This window comes from Sardina pilchardus, chromosome 7 (genome assembly GCF_963854185.1).
Source record: "Sardina pilchardus chromosome 7, fSarPil1.1, whole genome shotgun sequence".
In the NCBI taxonomy this organism is placed as follows: Eukaryota; Metazoa; Chordata; class Actinopteri; order Clupeiformes; family Clupeidae; genus Sardina; species Sardina pilchardus.
The window spans coordinates 6,135,617-6,157,521 of NC_085000.1; the positions used below are offsets into that span (position 1 = coordinate 6,135,617).

At 41.8% G+C, this 21,905-nt stretch overlaps 1 protein-coding gene across 1 annotated transcript; it reads right to left on the reverse strand.

Moving 5' to 3' along the window:
• Positions 1-242: 242 nt before the first annotated feature.
• On the reverse strand, positions 243-19,517 carry LOC134088201 (cation channel sperm-associated protein 3-like). Its single transcript, XM_062542114.1, has 9 exons — positions 19,144-19,517; positions 18,776-18,929; positions 18,448-18,690; positions 18,091-18,273; positions 17,738-17,878; positions 15,560-15,679; positions 14,892-15,046; positions 14,194-14,326; positions 243-283 (listed from the first exon to the last, which is right to left on the reverse strand). Exons 1-8 carry the CDS (start codon positions 19,296-19,298, stop codon positions 14,197-14,199), a joined length of 1,281 nt encoding a protein of 426 aa, XP_062398098.1. The 5' UTR covers positions 19,299-19,517; the 3' UTR covers positions 243-283; positions 14,194-14,196.
• Between the last annotated feature and the right edge of the window lie 2,388 nt (positions 19,518-21,905).

The window sequence follows — 21,905 nt, forward strand, 5'->3', positions numbered from 1 at the left end:
ATTACCATTGCCAAATAGAAACCTAGTATTGGTATCTGAGCTCTGCTACCAACAAAATATCTGCACACTTTTACAACAACACACTTCCCCTCCTTTTATTTCAAACATAAAAAGGAAACATAATAAAATGATTTATTTTCTCTATTGCTTTTTGAAGCATGTTTGCAGAGGCTTGGTAATAGACAAGAAGAATTTGGTGAACATGTTGCGCTTGTTTGGTTTCTTTGCTGCTGTGTCAGGAGGAGGAGGAGGATCTCCTGCGACGTGGAGGCATGTGGTTCACCTGCAAAGCACCAGGACAGTGTTAAAAAATGACAGCTTGTCAAGGTTCACATGAAACATATATACTGCCTATACTGACAAGAAAATAGTAGTAATAATAATGATAATACACAACTTACTGATGATGACCACTGAAGATGTACAGGTCAGGTTCTCCAGTGAATGATTTCCTCCTGCTATGTCAATGTCCAGTGGACATGCCTTGTTTGGTGCCAACGGGCTCACGGCATTTGTCCCAGAGAAATACTGTAATTCAAGAGCAAGCATGTTATGTCACTTTTTGCCCTTAGTGTATTCAGCACACTATGACATATGATGCTCCTGGACTAAGAAATTGCCTCGTGAGCCAAACATCACCTCAGATGCACAATAACATTACAGGTTAAAGAGCAGCAAAATATGGAAATATTCTGACTGGGCATTTCACTGTACCTTTTTATAGATCCTCTCTTTAGGAATCTTTGTTTTAGGCAAGATGCAAAGTTTTTGCTTCTTCTTCTTTTTGGTCCTTTCCCTTTCATTTTCAGTGGCTGACTTGAAGTTGGGGTCATCAGTTGTCTCAAAACAACTGGTGGTGTCAGAGCTGCATCCTCCGAGTCTCTGCTTGTGCAAGGAAAAGCTGGCTCGGGTGAAAATCTGCCCATCACCTGCATGGTTCACAATAACCTCCCTCACTAAGTCCACTATTTCGCGCAGGGCGTGAGAGGAACAGATAGTGTTTCCAGAGCAGCTCTCATGCGCTGCCAAGGCCATGCAGGGGTTGGAACTCCACGTGCTCTGGATGAAGTCACCTGGGTCACTCACTTTGCTCGGACAAGAAGGGAACAGCAGCTGATGCAAGAAGCATTTCACAGAGTCCTCAGCAAACATGAGGGCGAACTCACGAGAGACACTGCTGCTGTCTGTCTCATTGTTTGCTCTGTGCGGTGGTGAAAAATCTGTTTCTGAAACAGTCTGGCTGACAGGCAGGCTGACTCTCTGGCAAGTGCTTTTTTTCAGCAAGTGAAGCACCTGCTTTGTGAGGTCCAGTGAAAACTTGTGAATTTCCCCACTGTTTATGAAGTCTTCTAACCGTGCAACAGCTTGCCCAACATCCAGCTCCTTTGCAATATCTGAAGCAGCTATGGTGGGTTCCTGGGATGCACAAGTTTCCTTCTCCAGTGAACTTTTACAAGTGGCGACTGGTGGGCCCACTCCTGATTCAGATTCGGTAGTCACATTATCACCACTGTCTGTGGCCACCAGGCTCCTCTCAGATCCAGACTCCTCTTTGTGCTTAGCGACAATTGGAAACACAAAATCCTCTGAATCTAGATTGAATGCGGGCTGAGAGTCTGTGCTGTGACTTTTGTCTGTCGTTCCCGTTTGCTTACCCAAGATCAAGAACGGCTTAACTTTATATTGTGCTCTGGAGAACATAAAAACACAATTCTTCACCTTGGACTTCTGACAAGGCAACAAGGACCTCAAGAACAGTGTTAATTGTGCCTGTCATGATGTCTTATGCTGTAACAAAGTAGGATAAAACAGCATTCTCCCTTGTTAATGAAGCCACGTTATCTGGTTTTAACTGGCTAGCATCCACAAACGGACAGTTGACGGATCTGAACAGCACTCCGAGGACCGTCTTGAAAGCCGTCAGGTAAAAGCCAGAGGTGAGATGGAGGTCAGGCCCTTGGTTTAAAGAGCTGGCGTAGGGACCAAGCGGGAGTGTGCTGCTATAGGCCTTTGGAGAGGCCAAGAATGTCTTCATCTTGGCCACCACACACTGTAAACCCCAACAGGTTCAATGAACTCAAAATATTTGATGAAACTGATTACCTCCAATTATTTAGCTACATTAACATATTCTTATAGTAATTTCTACTTAAAATGAGACTTTTCTAAAACTCAAAATCTTTAAGGACAAGGACCAAATTAAAAAGAATAATGTGAGAAATATGTGTTTTAAGTAATTACTACATTAGCCAGACAAGCTCTTTAGACTCCAAATATTTGAGAAAATGAACAACATTAAAACAAATAACTTCAACAAACAAACATTTTAAGTGGGCATAGATTAATTTTGTTAATCTAGATTAATCTCACTGTAATCTTGAAATTAATCTAGATTAATCTAGATTAATTTTAGGTGCACCAGCGCAAAATTTAGGTGCACCCACACTTTTCATTGCATCGCCTTTAACGCTAAAAGGTCACCTTTTTATTGCTGTCCTTTCATATAATGATTTTTTAACAACAAAAAGTCTAGGAAAAGCTTGAAACACAATACAAGATTTTTTTCTTTACAAAATTATTTATATAAGCCTATTCTACATACTGAAATGTCTAATATTCATGACAGCACACTTTATGCAGATTGCAGCCTACAGTACTATTCATATTACAACTCTGCCTCTTTAATTCAGCTGTCTGCTTGAAACCTCAAAATGTAAACAAAGTAGCATAGTTGGCTAGTTTATCAAAGTTTACTAGTTGGACTGCTCAGTTTCCCCACGTGTGTTTACTGTAAGTTTCAATGTGGGCAAATACTTTTTCTCCTTTCGAGTTTTGGAGTTGGAAAACATTGGTATTGAGATTATCATCCAACTCATGCAAGAGTGACTTGAATGTAAGAGTTTTAATCAACTTTCTGCAGCAATGATGCTAACCGGAATTTATATTAATTTAGCTAACGTCTTCTATATGCATCATTGCTTTCACGATAGTGAATGTTTTATTTGGATTAAATGTGCATGTCGAGGGGCGGGTCGCGACTCGCGAGTGTCCATTGAGCGCGCACGGGAGAGTGAGGGAGAGGGAGAGGGAGAGCAAGAGAAAGCGGGCCAAGGAGAGGGGGTTTACTACTATTAGGAATGTGCCGATTCGGGAGGGGTCTGATATTATCGTCCATGTTGAGAGGATGTATCATTGGTTACTGTTTGGTAAAGTTGCACGCATAGTCTACAATGACAACTTGTGAAAGAAAGCAGCCGAGCAGCGTCAGGTGCACCAGTGCGACCTAGACTTTTTTCAGGCGCACTCTTGAACATTGGCGTTCGCGCTAAGATATCAAGGTGAAAGTGATCATAGCTTGCGTGGTATAGACCCAGCTCCCAGCCCAATTTTGAGAATAGATTAACGCCGATATTTTTGTTATCGCCCGATAAGAGTTGCACGATAACGCAGCATGTTAACGCCGATAACGGCCCACCACTAATTTTAAGTAATTACTACTCGAAACTCGAAACTTTATTCACAGTCATTTTTTTTGAGTACGTTGATGAACTGAAACATAATAATTTGACAATCAAAAATTTTAAGTAATCACTACTTAAATCTTGGATAAGTTCAATGAACCTGATCATTTTGAAATCATTGTTAAATCTAGCAAATTTGACACTAAAGATGGAATTGACTAAATTTTAACATTTCTGTACGGAAAATTGGGCAAATATTCCCCTATCTGGGTGTGCAAAGTTATAATAGAGACATATCCAAACAGATTGATGGCTGTAATGAAAGCAAAAGGAAGCTTTACAAAGTATTAAGTCAGGGGTATGATGACTTTTCCAACCCTGTTATTCTAGTTTTTCATTTTTTATTAATTTTCAGAACTGTTGACTTTTTTTTCATTATTTTGATGTTGTACAGCTACATTTGTAAATAAAACTGGAAAAGATTTTTTTTAAAATGGGTTTTGATTTCAGGCTGTAAGACAAAAAAAGTAACTATTTCAAAAGGGTATGATAACTTTCTATAGGCACTGTATTAATGTTATCAACTTGACTCATTCAATTTCTCAGACCTAAACATTATCAATTAAGCCTCTTATATTTTTAAGTTGACTGAACTCTATTGAAACACATTTTATTGACTGTTTATATTTACTATTTTCCTTAAAAACAAACATATTTTGTAGTATGATCCAAATGAAAAACTATTGAAATGATATTTTCACTGCACATTCCATTTATTTAAGAATTGCATTTGAATTCAGAACAGAACAACCTCCCCAGCAATGGGGTTAATACAAAAAATCAAATAAAATAACAACCATTTAGTCAACAAAGGTAAAAACACTCAACAAAAATAATAAGGCCAACATAGATAAAAAGTAAAAAAAAAATGGTACTTCATTGCTTGCAGGCACTACCAACAATGAGACTTGGAAAATAGACTGCATACTCATCCATCATCAGCAATTCATTTTTAAGGCTAAGTAGTCTAGGAGGTAACGACTTCAGGTCATCCAAACCTATTATAATTTTTTGAATGAAGTTAAATGCGTAAGACAATTGCTTTAGATAATCAACATGAAGTGCATAAATGAAGGCTAACAGTAAAATTAACGTATCTGTCAACTCTGTTATCACACTCAACAATAGCTCCCTCCAGAAATATAGAATGGATAGCATGACCAAACTTCACAAGGGAGTCCGTATCACTTGAGACAGTGAGAATATCTACAGCTGCATCCGAGAGGTCAGGCAGGTCAATTTCTTCTGCCTGAAGAACATGACAGTAATTAGTTAATGAGTAGAGCAGTCAGTGAAAAACACTGTGTATTTCATATAATATGAAATACCAGTGAAAAGTTCAGGCAAAATTACCAAATATGACATACTGTAATATGATTTAATTGCTATTCTGGTGGCTAGGAAGATGGTTGAGGTTGTTGTCCTTTGGTTGCAATGTAGTATCAGAGAGGGTTAAATGGAAATAGAGATATACAGAGAAGATAAACTAAGAAAAAAGGAAAAGTGAAAGAGGACACACAGTTGAATCAAAAACGTACTACATTCCGGGTCTTAAAAATCCAGCAGCATCTTCCTGCAGGAAGATTGGGAGGGCCTGCAGAATAATTGTTTGTCTGCTGTTGACATCGACATCTTCCTACCAAGACAGAGGGATTGTGAGGTAATGGGAAGACAAATCAGCAGAATAGTAATCCTGTGCATATATTAAATAATACTATAGTACAAGCGACATGTAAACACAAGACACAACCTCCTGCTCAGTTTTTCTATGAAATCGTGAGAGATGAATTTTCAGTGCATTGATAGACTGGAAGGTCCAAATGCATGAGTGGTGTATGCATGGTCATGGGCTGACCCTTGAAAACTGACTGTGATTTAATCGATAATGGCAAAATACTGTAACTGAGCCTGTGTCTTGGAAAAGGCGTCACATAACCACATAGCCAACCCATTTTGGTATAGAAAATCTTAAGTCTAAGGTGTCATCCCTTCCTTGATACAAAAACACCACTCAACTCTAGCCTCTGTGTATCCCTATGGAGAGATGCAAAGGGATACGGTTAGGCTAGGCTATTCTCATTGGTGAATAAATGCTTACAAAATGTTACTATAATAATATAGGCTACACAATGGCTACATTGTGACACTAGTAAATTGAGGACCAGGAAATGATCACTTACCATGGCGTGATGGTGGTTCCTTTGACAGAACTGAAAATGTCACAGCGCCATCTGGTCCTGCAGGAGAAATTATTATAATGACTATTATTTCACTTCAGCACGAAAGTCAGTCAGAAAATCTCTTCATATCTCTCTCTAGGCATGCCTATCAGAGTCAGACATTGACATGGACCATTCTTGGGCTATTGTCAGTAAGTTCGGAGTTAGGCCTACAATTTGACTTCCTATCTGTGTTAACAAAACTGACGTTAATATTAATATAAGACAGATGCTATCGCTGCAGGGTTACTCTTCAACTAGGCTATGGTACTCTTTGACCTGGTCATTTTAAGAAAATGTAACATACATCAATAAAAATATTTTTGCATGGTTTAATTATCTACCCTAATAGTGGCTGTGATGATTTTACCTAAATAATATATATATTTTCCATTTTATTCCAAAAGCCTGTAATTTCCATCACAGAACAAAACGTGTTTTCAAGAAAAAAAAAAAAAAACATACAGTTCCAAATGTAATATTTTAATAGGCTAAATATTACACACATAGGCTATATATCTGGCAAAAATACTAAATGTTTTAATTTTCCAAAAATGCATGTTGTATTATTTTCATATGATTAACTTAAAATGTGTTGTGATGGAAAAGACAGCATATGGCGGAAAGTGTGGTGGAGATTAATCATTAATGTACACGATATTGAAACTTAATTGTAATCGCTCTCGAGAACGTCCTCTCTGCGTAGCCTACATAATTTCATTTTAGTGCAATTTAACTTCTCAGAATTTAGGCCTAGCCTACTAGCCTACAAGGTCATCACTCAATGCATCGTTTATTATTATGCAGCGAACTGTCACCTCGTGGCAATAAGTTATAATAGATATCTTTCAATGTCCATGCGTGAATCACGGGGTGCCTCTCATTTGGTATTTTATAAATCCTCCCTTCCTTCCTCGGTCCTCGTCAACAACGTCTATCCAGTGTTAGTTAGATCAGTGGGAACGAGCCTAGAGGACCGAGCATCGAGGATCGAGGAGAGTTTGAGAGCCACCCATAGAAAGCGCGAGTGGAGTGGCCACTTCAATGCGAACCATGTAGCGCATTGCAGCAAAGTAGTCCACTAATAAATTGTTTAAAAGCGCGTGGACTGTGTGTGTCATGTGTTTGATTACCAAGCGTCATGTATGAAACATTGCTTTGGTGCCCGGGGCTATAAATTAACCTGTGCAGAAACAGTTGACAGACTGGTAGGCTGCTAAACCAAACAACTTTGACAAGATTTGGGAAAGATTCTTCAAAGATTGTAGTCTTTTGGGTAAAGCTTGAATGGCAGGCATTAGTTAGAAGACTACAATCGTTCAATAATCTTTCCCAAATCTTGTCAAAGTTGTTGTAGTCTATAGTAGTCAGGCGCGTAGGAACCGCGGGGGTCGGGGGGGTCGGGACACCCCCAATGTTGGACCCCCTCCCGAAAGAAAAACGCTGCAAAGTACAGATGTTGTTGATTACTTAGCTCAATTATTATCCTAGTATAGGCTATGGTTTTAAAATTAAATGTGTAACAATTTGCCTCTTATTATAATCTACACCAGTGTTTTTCAACCTTTTTCGAGCCAAGGCACACTTTTGTCATTGAAAAAATCCCGAGGCACACCACCAGCCGAAAATTTTAAATAAAATGAAATTTTATGGAAAATGAAATTAAATAAAAATCTGTAGCCCGCATTAACGATATCAAGTCATTCTTGTCAAAGTGTCTTGAATAGGAATCAAATGAACACAAAGAAAATGATGTCTATTCACTCTTTTTTAGACCACTTATAATAATATGATAAACTTATGATAATTTCCCACGGCACACCTAACAATGTGTCACGGCACACTAGTGTGCCACGGCACAGTGGTTGAAAAACACTGATCTACACACTGTCACGACGCACATAGGCCTACTGTAAGGTTACGGGCGGATATGAGCAACCGAAGGCCTCGGTTGACTTAAGACAGGGGTCGGCAACCTGCGGCTCTGGAGCCGCATGCGGCTCTTTAGCGCAACCCTGATGGCTCCCTGAGCGTCTTCAAAAATGTATGAAAATGAATGGGGGGATTTTTGTTTGTTTGTTTTAATATGGTTTCTGTATCAGGACAAACATTCTTAACGTTTTCCAATGTTGTAAAAATGTGAATAATAAATATTAAAGTTCAACATTTCTGTCAACGAAGATTTGATAGCCTGCGACACACGTTTCAGGGCGGCGCCGTGCCATGCAGGTGGCTGTGGTTGTAAACAAACCGGCGGGTGTCAGCATGGCCATGGCATGGATCCCAAAGGGAAAAAGAGAAAGATAACCGATGAGATCAGAGAATTTAAGGCAGAAATGACCGAATCATTTGCTTTCATTGCCATTGCGGAAGGATTGCCTGCATGTTTGCTTGCTTTGTAATGAGAAGTTGGCGAACAACAAAAAGAGAGACATTTAGAAAGACATTTTCAGGGAAGGCATGCTACATTTGCAGCCGACTACCCAGTTGGGACTGAGAGAAAAAGTGTGATTGCAGTAGCCTACTTCTGGAGAAATTTTGTTGCAACCTGAGAGATATTAAAACGTGGAAAACAACGGTTCACGGACGGTGATTACACGAAGTTGAACTTAAAGCACCAGCGGAGTAGTCACGTGGTGTGTCATTCTCTCCGAGATGCGCTGTAGGGAAAAACATTTAATCATGAAAGCTCATTATGTAGCCTCGTTGTAGCCTACTTAGTCATTTTGATAGTAGGCTAATATAGATAATATACACTTACAGCCTGTGTTACCTTCATATAAGGCTTAGGGTGAGATAAGGTAAATTGGGACACTTTTTGGTAGATCACAAATAAAACTATTTAAAATGCCAAACAGGGTGAAAGTGAAGACTTGTATCACTTCATATGAGTCTTAGCAACATTTCTGTGCAGAAAATATGCTTCCAAATATAATATTTTTAAAGATATTAACCTTCAAAGACCACAAGACACCATACCTCAGTCCAAGAAAGTGTTCAGGTAAAATGGGACACTCGGTCAGGTAAAATGGGACAGTCAGTTTAGAATTAAAAATTGTGCAACAAATTGTAGAATAATGACAATGTTTATTTGTATTTTTTAATGATTTAATGATAGTGTTCAGATGTGTGTGTGTGTGTGGGTGCGTGTGTGCACAAGCACAAGCGTGCAAGTGTGTGTAAGTGTGTGTGAGTGTATGGGCCTACTTTGAGTGTGAAAAGGCTAATATGCGGCTAATATGCTAACACCTTAACACTAATGGCAAATGTAATGTAAAAGTGTCCCATTTTAGCTGATTTTTTTGTCCCAATTTGCCTGATGCACACCAAAGTCACTAAAATTAATTTTCCTTAAAAAAGTAAAGGACACAGCCCAAAAGTTTTGATATTAATTTAAACCTCTCATGAAATAGCATACATTTCATGAGAGTTTTGTATAATATTGTTTTTGTTTCAACTACAATATCCTTATGATCATTAAGACAGAATCGGCTTGCCATGGGGCTTTCCTTGCAATTATTGGGTCCACTGATGTTTTTAATCTTGGCACCTCCCATTTGTGATACTTTAGACCAATCAAAATGATTTTATTTGGTAAAGGACATATGTAGTGACAATATAATGTTTTCTGATTGGCAGCTAATATTTAAAGAGATAAAGGTCTAAAACCAACTTCGTCCCATTTTACCTGATGTCCCAATTTACCTTATCTCACCCTACATAAGGCTTTTCATTTTTTTGCGGCTCCAGACAGATTTGTTTTTTGTTTTTTTGGTCCAAAATGGCTCTTTGAACATTTTGGGTTGCCGACCCCTGACTTAAGATAAACTGGCAGAATGCCTGTTTACAAACTACGTCAAACATGCAATAATCTAACAGATGAAAAAACACACATGAAAGATGAATAGGCTACTCACTGTATTTTGTCACAAATTAAGCAATGAGTTCATTCGTGGCCACCTAGCGCGCAACTTACGCGCTGAGGTGAAGGCCCGACACATACTAATTAACACAAAGCTTCATAATGCACAAACAAACACCCCCTCAAAGTTCAGTGTCCATACGTCCAAACAATAAACATAAGAAGCCGACAGTCAAAAACGACAACGAGATCTCCCAGACACGAAAAACAATGTTTATCTCACAGTTTGTTGAGTAGGCCCTATCGTTCCAACACTGACGCGCAAGGCAATCTCAGCTTTCGCGTTCGTTAGCTGTATTCCAATGAGAAAAATCCACAAGGAAATGGTCACGGCAATGCAGCATACAGGAATCTTCTAACCACGTTACTTTGTTGAGCTGGCTGCATACAGGTAACAATAGCCACAGCACGCTTTCCCTGCGTCTCCATTTAGGGCAAACCCATTCATTGTGCCCAAAACGCGCATCCATCTGTCAGCTGACATAACATTTACTTAGATGGCATATGAAAAGTCAAGAAGAAGAAACATATTTTCATTTAAGCAACGTTTATGCAACCATGTAAAGGGAAGCATTGGGGGAGTCAGTTTAAGTTGTCCTACAGACTAGCTGTGTGCGTTTTCAGGGAAGAAATGTGTTCTGAATAGCCTATGTGCAGATGTTCTTCCCAGTTCCAAAAATAGGTTAAGAAAAAGACTGAAATACATATTTTCAAAGCGGCATCTTACAGAGGGCCATTAAAACTTCAGCAATAGGTTTTTTATCTCTTATGTGACTTATAATTCGCCCCCTTTATTTATTAATATAAAAAAATTTCGGCGCGCGCTTTGTGCGCGCAACAGACCTCATTCTTGTCCCCCCCAATGCTTACTACGTTCCTACGCGCCTGGTTCTACTCATATACTAAGAGCTTCTCTACTCTAATTAATCAATAACTGGGAAACCAGTTGAGTGAACTTAAAACTTTTGTGGTTCCTGAACAATATGGCAGCTTTGAGTACAGCTCTGCAATTTTATTGAGTTTATAGCACTGTTGGGGAATACAGTGCATGTAGCAGGTCAGTGGTTGCTACAGGATGCTCACAATTGGGACATGAGCTCTCAATGACTGCCAAGACGCCGTGGCGCTGCTCTTGTGGCGACCGGCTGTGCTGGCATAGTGTTTTTTGTTATATTGTTTGTGTTATCGGTGTTTTTAACGTTTTTATGTTCCTGCATCATCTTCCTCTTTGTTTTTGGGTCATAACGATATAAGATATACTGCTGCTCTTGATCTCAGTGGGACACGGTTTTTGGAGTTGCATAGTAACGGAACGTGAAAGGACGCCACTTTGTTTTTGTTGGATTCCATCAAGCTACCGCAACTTCTAAAGGCTACTTTTGATTCCATCCGCCATGGGATTTTCTGAATGGACAAGTGGAGGCAGTCTTCCAGATGACAACCGACCTGTCAGATACACAGGAGAATTTCTTCTAATTCGGAGAAACCTGCACGATTGTGGGCATGTTCATGGATAAGCCTGTGGAGTAGTAGCCTATTCCGACGGAGCTATCTCGGGCTGACGGTCGCGGAGGACGAGGGAGGCGAGGATCAGCGCGTTGGGGCTGGATGGAGACGGATGCAGCGCTGGAAAGGCACACGGAGGACGAGCCTGTCTTTATGTCAACAACCGCTGGTGCTCTACAGCCGTCATTCGAGAGATGGACCCCCTCCTCTTCTCTCTCCTGGGACTAGGGGACTGGACCCACACACACACACACACACACCCTTGTCTGTCCTGTTCTCCCCTTGTCTTGTCTTGTTTGTCTTAGGCCTATATGTTGTGCGTCTTATGTGTCGCTATGCCTGCATGGAGAAATTGCCCCTCGGGGATAAATAAAGTTTTTTGAATTGAATTGAATTGAAAGATGGCACTCACCACCTGCTGTGTCAGGTCTGTTACTTCCAACTCCATAGGCTCTTTCTGATTCAAAAAGCTGCTATCATCTGGCTTTTGAGCAGAAAGGTCCAGTTTACCTAGTCTTTTGGAGAAAACCTTTAAAGTCTCCTCCTCTAGTCGATAACACTGGGCCCTCCAAACATCACCAGACCCGGTGAATGGTCTGCTTAGAGCAATCTTTTCAATAGCCACAAGACAGGCTCCTTTGACCTCCTGAAGAATTTGCATATACAAGGCATGGACGAGAGGTTTGTCCAAAGGAGACGTAGTAAATCAAATATTGTGAAAAGTTAGCCTATCAGTGGGCAATGTGTATATACTGTATGTTTCAAATTTTCTATATAAACAGTCACTTACTCTTTCAGTAAGGAGTCTATCGAGACAGCAGTGTCAGGTGAGTCCAGGATTTGGACAAATGGCATGAACATCTTGCATGCAGACTTTGACATTTTTGAAATAATGCCTCCAGGCTTTGTCTACATGCACATTTTTGTACAATGGGGGCTCTCCTTATTTCTTAAATTCCTACTGTAATGCAAGATTGTGCTTTACCCCTCCACTATTCCACACTTACTTCACATTATTCCATCAGTTGCCTTGAGAATTTCATTACCTCCGCCATGGAGATTGTGTTTTCATTGGGGTTTGCTTGTTAGATTGTTTGTCTGTGTGACGGGGCGCATAGCTACCGTCACCGCAGCAATGCTGCTTACTCGTAAAGGCGGAGCGCTAACGTCCGTTTATGTTTGTTGTATGTTTGTCACTCTGTTTACTGCTATTTAATTACCATGTCATTCATCACACAATCTCTGTAATTCCCGTTGCTGTTTTGTTGACTAGTCTAAACACAACGGTGAATTGGCCGGGCTTAGCCTACTATTAACCATTTCAACTCTTTACCGTTTAGAATCATGTTCACCATCTATACATTAACATCACGTTATCACTCACTTATGTTCATTGTCTTTTCCGTTACAATAAGCACTCATCAAACATGTTTTGTCACATCAATGTTGTTTATTTAAGCTCAAAAACGTGTAGTTGGGTAAGTGAAAGAGCATAACGTTTGTCTCACCGGCGTTCAGCGTCTCGTCGTCAGATTGTTTGTGAAAGGGATTTCCTGGTTTGAATTCCGCCTTTTCAGTGTTGCGACTTCCGGGTTCACCGGAAATGAACCCGGGTTTTGTGAAGTTAATATTTATAGGCTGAATGTGTATGTTGGCTATGCCTTCTTAAGGTAGCGTTGTTAAAATATTATTGTGCTTGTATTCTGCTGGTTGTAGTGTGTTTTTTCTTAGCTGTTTTAGCTTACTTATTGTTATCACACCTGAGTACCCCCTGTGTTATTGTGAACAATGGTTTGACCCAATTGTAGGGGGACACTTGTGCCTGATTTAAGCCAACCTGTTTAGAGGTTCAGGAGAGCTGGCATTGGATAGACATGTAGTCTTGAAGCTCTCATGTGATGCGTTGACTAGTGAACATTCGTGTATTGTCTAGACAAATTTATAAGTATATTTTTGACTATTATGTCAATTTATTTTCATTATTGAAAAAGTTTTTCTTTCTTTTTTTTTCCTTTTTCATCTTTGATTTTCGTTATTATTGACTATTTTATAGCCTACGGGCCTTATTTTGGGTAAATAAATAATCCCAATCGTCAGCCAAATCCTCCTGAGTCCTCCTGAGAGTGTTCCATCTTTTGCTCAACCCGTCTCTACACATCTACCCTTAACAGTCTGTCTGTTTGTTTGTTCGCAAGATAACTAAAAAAGTTATGGATGGATTTCAGTGACATTTTCAGGGATGGTCTGAAATGACCCAGGGAAGAAACGATAGGACAGTGAAGGGTGAGAGAGGAAGTAAGTGGGAGAGAGAGAAGGGGTGGGATTGGGAAATGACCGCAGGCCAGACTCGAACCTGGGTCCCCGTGGGCACTCAGACCCGTGCGTGGTATGAGCGCTGTAGACTTTTGCGCCCTAGTGCCCCCTGAAGTCTGCGCTCTCTGAGTGCTTTAGCTAGTTCACACATGAATAGCCTAGAAATCTAGACGCCCCTAGTGGCAGCAAATGTAATTTGGCTGGCGGGGCAGTCTAGCTACGCTCCATTGAGCTTAGGAGCTGAGAAACCGAGAAAAGGACAGGCCAATCACAGCATGTATAGAGTCGGTGGGCGGGCTTAACATAATGGTGACTGACATGCGACCAGAGGTTGCGACGGTAACGCATTCTGCTATTTGAAAACAAGAAGATGATTCGTTTAGCGTTATCCTATTGCGTGGAGAGGCAAGGTTACGCATCCTGCTTCTTGAAAACAAGACGATGATTCGTTTAGCGTTATCCTATTGCGGAGAGGGAATTTGAAAGAAACTGTTTATCCCACCCCTCTGATTGAGCCCTGCCTACGGTGAGTTCCCAGACCCTACATCTTGATGTGGGTCTGGCTGGTCAGGCTAGTGTCTATGGCCATCCGTGAGGCACAGTGCTGACCGTTCATCCTGCACTTATAGAGTGAATGGACATGACAAAGGTGCAGGGAGAAGTACAGCTCAAAGGAACCGCAACCATTTTTGTAGACAAAGTACAATTTTACTTCTCAGTGTTTCTTGTGGGATGCAGGGAGCTCCAGCTTTTTGTTGCTCAGCTCCTTGTCGGCCTCCTCGACCAGGTCGTCCGACAGCAAATCAGACAGGACCAGCAGGGTCTCGGCGTAAAACTTTTGCAGTCTATCAAACAGCACAGGAAAACAGCCTTTCACCTTCAATTCAATACACTTTATCGGCATGGATGTATAGGTACAATATTACTTTCACTTGGAATTATTTGGAATTTGTGAGAAAAGAGACATTTTTAGAGCAGAACACCAGTAAAAAAAAGATGGAGATGATTGCAAAAATGTAAGAATTTTGAGGCTAAACCTATCGTGGTTCTTAAGATATGAGCCAAATTGCAGAAGCAGGGCCGGTTGCAAACAAAATACCTTCCGTTTTTTCCCTATGTATAACCTGGAGACCGGAATTGGGATAGACATCTGTAGAAACTCAATCCGTATATTACTTTCTGTGAACCGAACACCATGTCCATTATCCCTTACATACTCGCTATTTACCTGTACACATATAAGCTACATTTACCAATATAAGGCTTAGACATATAGAAAAATGCTGACTGAACCCCTACGTACAACACGTACAACCCCTTCATTTTGACCTGTTTAGGGTGTTATCCTGTGGGCCCAAGGTATCAAGGAGGACATGGTGGTGCCCAGGGTGTTTGTGTATGTGCGTGTACCTCTCGACGGTGGCATCCTGTAAGTCCAGTGAGGTCATGTAGATGTCTATGAAGGAGGTGGAGGTGCACAAGTCGTCCATCAGCGTAATGTCGGTGTGCCGTAGCGACCTCTTGAACTTCCCCACCAGCGCAGAGTAGTTACTGTCCATCCCTTTCTGTGTGTGTGTGTGTGTGTGTGTGGGGGGGGGGGGACAGGTACCAGCAGTTAACATATAGAATACTACACTGGCTTCAATTTCAGTAATTCACCCAAGTCATTTGGTATGTGGACAGAAGTTGCTGATTTAATTTCAACCCTGGTGGATGTGATTGACATTTGGGTAAGTAGTGTAATGGGTTTTGTGTCTTTGTTAACTTGTAGTGGGGCCAGCTACAGAACATACATTATGTTATGCTATAACATTGTGTGTGTATGTACTGTATGTGTATGTGCGTTTTTACATGCATATGTGTGTGTGTGTGCTTGCACAATCGTGTGTGTGTCTGTGTGTAATATGGGTGTAATATGGGTGTATGCGCGTGTGTGTGTGTGTGTGTGTGTGTGTGTGTGTGAGAGAGAGAGAGAGAGAGAGATAGAGTGTGTGTGTGTGTGTGTGTGTGTGTGTGTGTGAGAGAGAGTGAGAGAGTGTGTGTGTGTGCATTTGTGCATGTGTGTGTTCAGGGTTCACCTGGGCGCGCAGCAGGTCTCTGATCTCGTGCTTCTGCCTCTGGAGGACTCCCTGTTTCTTCTGGGCCAGAGACGTCTCCCTCTCACTCTGGATCTCGTTTTCAAAGCCCTTAGTAGCATGCTGCAGGGAGAGAGCACAGGGAGGCACTCACATACAGTGTGTACAGTGTGTGTGTAAAAACGTACACACGGACAAACACGCGCACGCGCACACACACACACAAACACACACACACACACACACACACACACACACACATACACACAAACACATACATACAAATGCATGCATGCAAAAGTTTTGTACATTTGGTTTGGGGGGCAGGCTTGTTCTACTTTGTTTCGAATTCACAGAGCCAAGGCTGTGTACAAAGACCTGGGGCCGTATTACAGAAACTTCCTAACTTGAAAATCCTATCTTATCTCAGTTTAGGAGGGCATTTAGGATCTTTGGTATTACAGAAGCAACTGTCCTAACTGCATTTAGGACAAAATCTTATCTTAACTTAAGATAGGAATTTGGCCATAACAGAACCATCCTAACTCAAGAATTTCTTAACTTAGGAATCCTAACTTAGGATGGCACAGGCCCTGTCCTAACTGCAAAATAACTGCCAAACTGCAACAGGCCTGTTGGGTTGCCTATGATAAGATGAGGAACATGACTGTTTGGGACACCATGAATCATATTTCACTAAATAGAATAATTAAGTGAAAACAAGCTAAATAAAATGTATAAGCTATGTCTTTTCAAACATGTATAACATTTACAACAAATAAATAGGCCTATCAATTATAATAATAGAATAATAGACTTATGTATTATTATCATTCATTAAGATATTTTAGTATTTCATCTTTTTATCCAGCACATCAAATTAATCAATATCACTCTCTTTCTGTCTTTTATAGCCTATTGCTCCTTCCTAGCCTATTTTCTCTCTGATATTATGGTTTGTCCATCTTGAGCAACGAACTGTCAAAGATTCTTTGGAACACCGTCTTTGCAACCTGACATTCTAATCATAGATACAGGCAGTCTTGTTTACGTTCTAAGCATAGAAACAGGCATGACAGGACGATTGCCGATTTAAAAATCTGATTGACAGTTACAGTTAGGAATTCTTAAGTTAAGATAAGATAGGAGGTCTGAGATGAGATAGGACACAGCCATGAGTTTAGGAACTGCTTCTGTAATAGGAAGATAGGATTTTTCCTATCTTTGAAACTTAACTTAAGTTAGGACAAGCACTTAGGATATTTTTCTGTAATACGGCCCCTGGGATTTTTACAATGTAGGCCTACTCAGAATGGACAGCTAGGGGATTGTGAAGAGATATTTGTTGAATGTAACAAAAAATAATCACTTGTAGTTTTCACTCTGCTACATGAACCGTTATTTCGATTAAACCAAATGAAAATGTTGTGTCATCTGTTCCACCTCAGCACTGAGTGCATGGGGTATGATCTAGTCAGATAAGGTGCTCTCAAGCACTAGAATCTTTGATAAGAATAGCTGATGATGCTTGGCTTTCGCTTGAGAAGCTACAGCGGGCAATCTGATTCATCATATACATGGCAGTTCGATTGGATTGCAGTAAGAACGGAATACACCTCTTTCGCTCCAATTAAAATTCTAATCGGATCATCAGTTTTCTTTGGATCAAGGTGTTTACTTGTGTCATTTCTATTCCGATCAAGCCATTATTCCAATTCTTAACAATCTCCCCTCTTTCTAATGACACCCCCCATGTTCGCACTAGTAATGTCTGCAAGTTGAATTAGTGTGCCCCAGTCTGTCTTTTTTGAATTCTAGGGTAGTAACGACTGGAATGTCTGTCCAAATGTAACAATCTAACTCATATCAGAGTGAGTTTCATGTTTTGTTCTGCTCAAATAATTGCCGAGAGAGCACATAACAAATCCAGAGACAAGCACAGCATCAATATATACATACCAAAACCCACACACACACACTCACACACACACACACCACGGTTGAACCTGGTCATGGTTCCCTTCTGAATTGCACAAAGAGAGAAAAGCTGAAGACGAGGACATAGAGTGCGAGCACTAGGAGGAGAGTGGACCTGTAGTAAAGGCCCCTATCTGAGCAGAGGGGGAACGCAGTGATGGATTGATTGCTGCAGATGCAATGCGATGGTGTAAAGAGCCCTACGTGAATCTCCATGATGACAACGCCTCCGAACATGTTGAAGAGGATGAAGTATCCGAGCAGAATGAAGACTATGGTGAAGGGCCGACTGTTCACCAGCCCCAGGTCATCCAGATTACTCTGCAGGTCTGTCCAGCCATCCACCTTCACGCACACACACACACACACACACACACACACACACACAAACGCATGCAGAATGAGAGAAAAATAAACATTTGAGCAAACACTACATACAAACATTACATTACATACTGTAATCTACTCATGACATTCTGATATGAAAACTCATGGGTGCTTATACTCAGCTGTGACTACACACACACACACACACACACACACACACACAAACCCACCGTAACCAGAGAGAAGAGTGTGAAGAAGGCAGAGCCGATGTCGCCCCAGTGCTCAGGGTCTCCAACGACAGGTTCCCCGAAGAACTCGTGGCCAATGACGGCAAAGATGAACATGAGCAAGAGCATGAGGGTCAGTACATACATCAGACTCTTCATGGTCTTCAAGAGTGCAGCTGTCAGGGCCTGTCCACACACACACACACACACACACACACACACACACACACACACACACACACACACACACAGTTAAGATAACTTAATTCATCTCAGGGCCATTGATGTTAAGACGTTCTTGTGTGGATGTATGAGTGAAAGTTTCATGAAGTCATCGGGTAAACAGCTTAAAGATCTCACCTGCAGACCACGGATAAAAGACACGGTTTTCAGCACGCGGAGAACGCGAACCGCGCGGAAAGCGCTGATGGAGGACAAGGAGCTTGTACCCCCACTCTGGGTCGTGATCCAAGGGATGAATGACAGGAATAGAATAACGGCGTCAAAGACGTTATATCCGCTTTTCCAGTAATCCACCGGTTCCACATACACCTTCATGACAAATTCCATGGTGTAGATCGCCATGAAAAATTCGTCACACGTCTAAGTGATGTTAAAATTGGGTTAGGACCACAAGCTTAGTCGCCTTGAAAAGCCTAAGACACTTTCTGGGCAGAGGACCTCTTACCTCAAAGATATTGAACATTGCGTATTTAATCCTGTAGTCAGTCTCCAGGGCCATGAGGAGCGCATTCATCGTGATGCTGAACATGATGAAGCTATCAAACCAGAAGTGTTCCGTCACTCCCCGTGCATAGCTATGAAAGTCTGCATCAGTCCTCCTACAAATTCGCATAAAAGTTTATCCACCAATATACCTATGATGTGTAGCCTAACCTAAACTGACGAATGTCAGACAGAAGATTAATGAACAACTTCAATCACTATAGGCCTACCTATTTGTACAACAAATAATAACAGGCTGCAACTAATAGCTAATGATAACGGTGAAAATAATGATGATAGTGACGATAACAAAACATAGCCTAGACCTACACTCTTGAGAGCACAGATCCTCTGCCCACAGCATCCCAATCGGAAAAGCGGCGGTGAGCAATCTGACTGGCTCCCCCTTTGATGATAAACATGACATGCTGCTGGCCTTTATCCACCTCTGCCAGAGACAATCGACTCTGGACTCTTAAGGCCATGTTTGCAGAGTGTTCACGACCTGAGCAAACCTTTCGTGAAAAATCTGGTAGGCTACATTTTTCAGAACCATCCCAGGCTTTCTCAAAATGTCTGGCTCACTCCTTCAACTCTGCCTTCAATAGTCATGGGACATACGATCATTCGTGCAACCACAGAGGGTTAAAGCGGATCTTTGATGCAACCGCTGCACAGGTGGAACAGCAATGCCAAACAGGTTTATATTTGAATATTAGTCCGCGTCTTTGGTTTTACAGTGCAGCATTCTAGAATTTTAAGACGGCGTTCACACCAAATATTCTAGAGCGCTACGCACGCCTATTTGCAGTCTGTGGTAGCCTAGAAATCTAGACGCGCCCTAGCGGCAAAACATATTTCTGTATAGTTTGGCTTGCCAGGCTAAGTCCGTGGGTCATACTGACACACTTTTTTCCAAGCACAAAACGCGAGTATTACAACGTAGTGAGTGCATATGCTAGAATAGATGAGCGAGAGAATATTATTGTGAGAAGAGGATGGCGAGAGCAGATGAGTTGATAAAAAAGAAAAAGAACAGAGTGGTGGCGGGTCCTGTGCCTGGTGGGTCTTTCCATGGAGGACATGGACGATATCTACCTATTCGGAACCATGATTACAGGTCTTATGCTGATTGGATCAGGCTTTGCCTTGGTTAATCAAGGAATTCAGAAAACGGACGGTGAGAGCTGTCCAAAGGCCCATAAGGCTGCCCATCATGACTGAATCTGTGGGCAGAGCTGTCAGCACTCAGCACTTGTCAGGATGGGCAATAGAGAGTAGCCATGTAAAGGAATGTGGCTCCTCGCCCCAAGACCAAACAACTCCCATCTTATCTGCTTTCGGCCTCCCTTCACCAGCACAAGGCCGCCGCTGGAACATCAACTCCCCTGGAGAAGCACTGCAGCGAGACTCCCTTCCGTCCCCCATCCCCCATGGACACCTGCTGATTTATGACTCTGTCTGGGTCCTGACCAAGGCTGTCCTCATGGCAACTTGCTGTGGCGTGCCAAGATTAGGACGCCAGGCAAAGCAACTCTCTCAGGCCTACACATTCACGTGCACTGATGCAGATATGCAATCACTTCCCCACCTCCCATCCCGTGCCTTAACCGCTTCATACCCCTATAGTCTGACAAGCGGGTCTGTGACGGGTCAGCGCCGAACATGGCTGCAGGACCGGATGGCTGCTTGCCTGCACTGGGCCATCTCCATCCCCACTCTCCTTCCCCACTGCAAGTCTTGTGTTTTTCATGTTGTCTCTCATGTTGATTACAGTATGTGCTTATTTTGCTGAGGTGTTTTTTGCTGCTCCCAGACATGCTCTCCATAAGACCATGGGGTTGCCTTCTTTTTCTCCTCCCCTCTCCTCATGTTATGCTGTAGGCCTACCTGTAATCCCTATCTGCCCTCCTGCCCTGTCTACCACCCTTGTCACACTGATATGCATGGACAGGTTGGTCCACATCTCGTTGTACTTGTATCTTGTGTACTATAAAGGCTTGAAATTTAAGGCTTGAGATGTTTCAGATCGCCTGGAGCCCCTTGGAGTTGTTAGACCACAGTGTCCACAGGGGGGCGATAAGAAACCACAAGATTGGAGGCACTGTACACGCGGAGAATAGGCTCCAGTAAAGCTGTTCCCTAGCAACAATATGAAAAGCCCCCCGTGACCCTGCCCTGTTCACAGCCCTTAATGTGAAGGATTGTAACCTGAGGTTATGTGAGTGCTCTCTGTCAGGCTTTCTCTTCGTCTCCCGTAGACCGTAGACGTTTGGGGGGAAATTACGAGGTGTTAACTATTGAAATGACCGGAGGCATGACACCTGGGAGGGCCCTAACTCCTCCAGCTCTTGACCTCAGATATTTCTCTGAGAGGTTTTTTTCACACCTCATTTAGTTGACCGTCAAGGATTCTAGATAGCCTGCAGGATATTTTTTATTGTTATTGTGAGTGTTTGCAAGTGAAGCAATGCAATCAATTTCAGTGGTTTGGCGGTAAAGTGCTGCCCCAAGGACAAGTGGCCATTGTTACTCCTTTATGGCCGACATGGACAGCTTCTCTCACCCTCATCAGATATCTTGGCCCTGAAAAAGAACTCTGCTCTCATCAACTAGGCATGAAGGGATTTTATTTTCAGCTAGTTGGTCTATAGTAACACCATCGTAACCCACCCAGTTTAAGTCCACGGCACTGACCTGTCATTAACACCAGCATATACAGGCTAAACAAGTGTTGTTTTTATTATTATTATTATTATTATTATTATTCTCTTCACTCAGAGTATGTGAGACATAACAGTTAGAGCTGTCTATCAACGCTTTGAGGCAACATGACCTGTTTTCAGAGAGAGCACTGTGGAAACAGTCTTTATCATCAAAGCTCCCACTGCTTTGGTTTCATGTTGTGCTCTTGCATACCTTCAGGCTCACAAATAATAATGCACAACATGTGCCATGACTCCCCTTAGGTGACATAAATCAAACGAGGAGATGGGGTTTACTCACAACTGGCTATAATCAGTTGCATATAACTGTGTTAATTGTAAAATGAGTTATAGCACTGAGGGAGTCTTTTTAAAAGAAATATTTCA

Bases quoted from the DNA above. Each gene is read 5' to 3' on its own strand.
- LOC134088201 (XM_062542114.1), bottom strand. From the start codon at position 19,298: ATGGCCTTAAGAGTCCAGAGTCGATTGTCTCTGGCAGAGGTGGATAAA. The intron at 18,274-18,447 runs GTGAGATCTTTA...GTGTGTGGACAG, and splicing joins CTTTTATCCGTGGTCTGCAG to GCCCTGACAGCTGCACTCTT. The intron at 15,680-17,737 runs GTAGGGCTCTTT...CTCTCCCTGCAG, and splicing joins TTGTCATCATGGAGATTCAC to CATGCTACTAAGGGCTTTGA.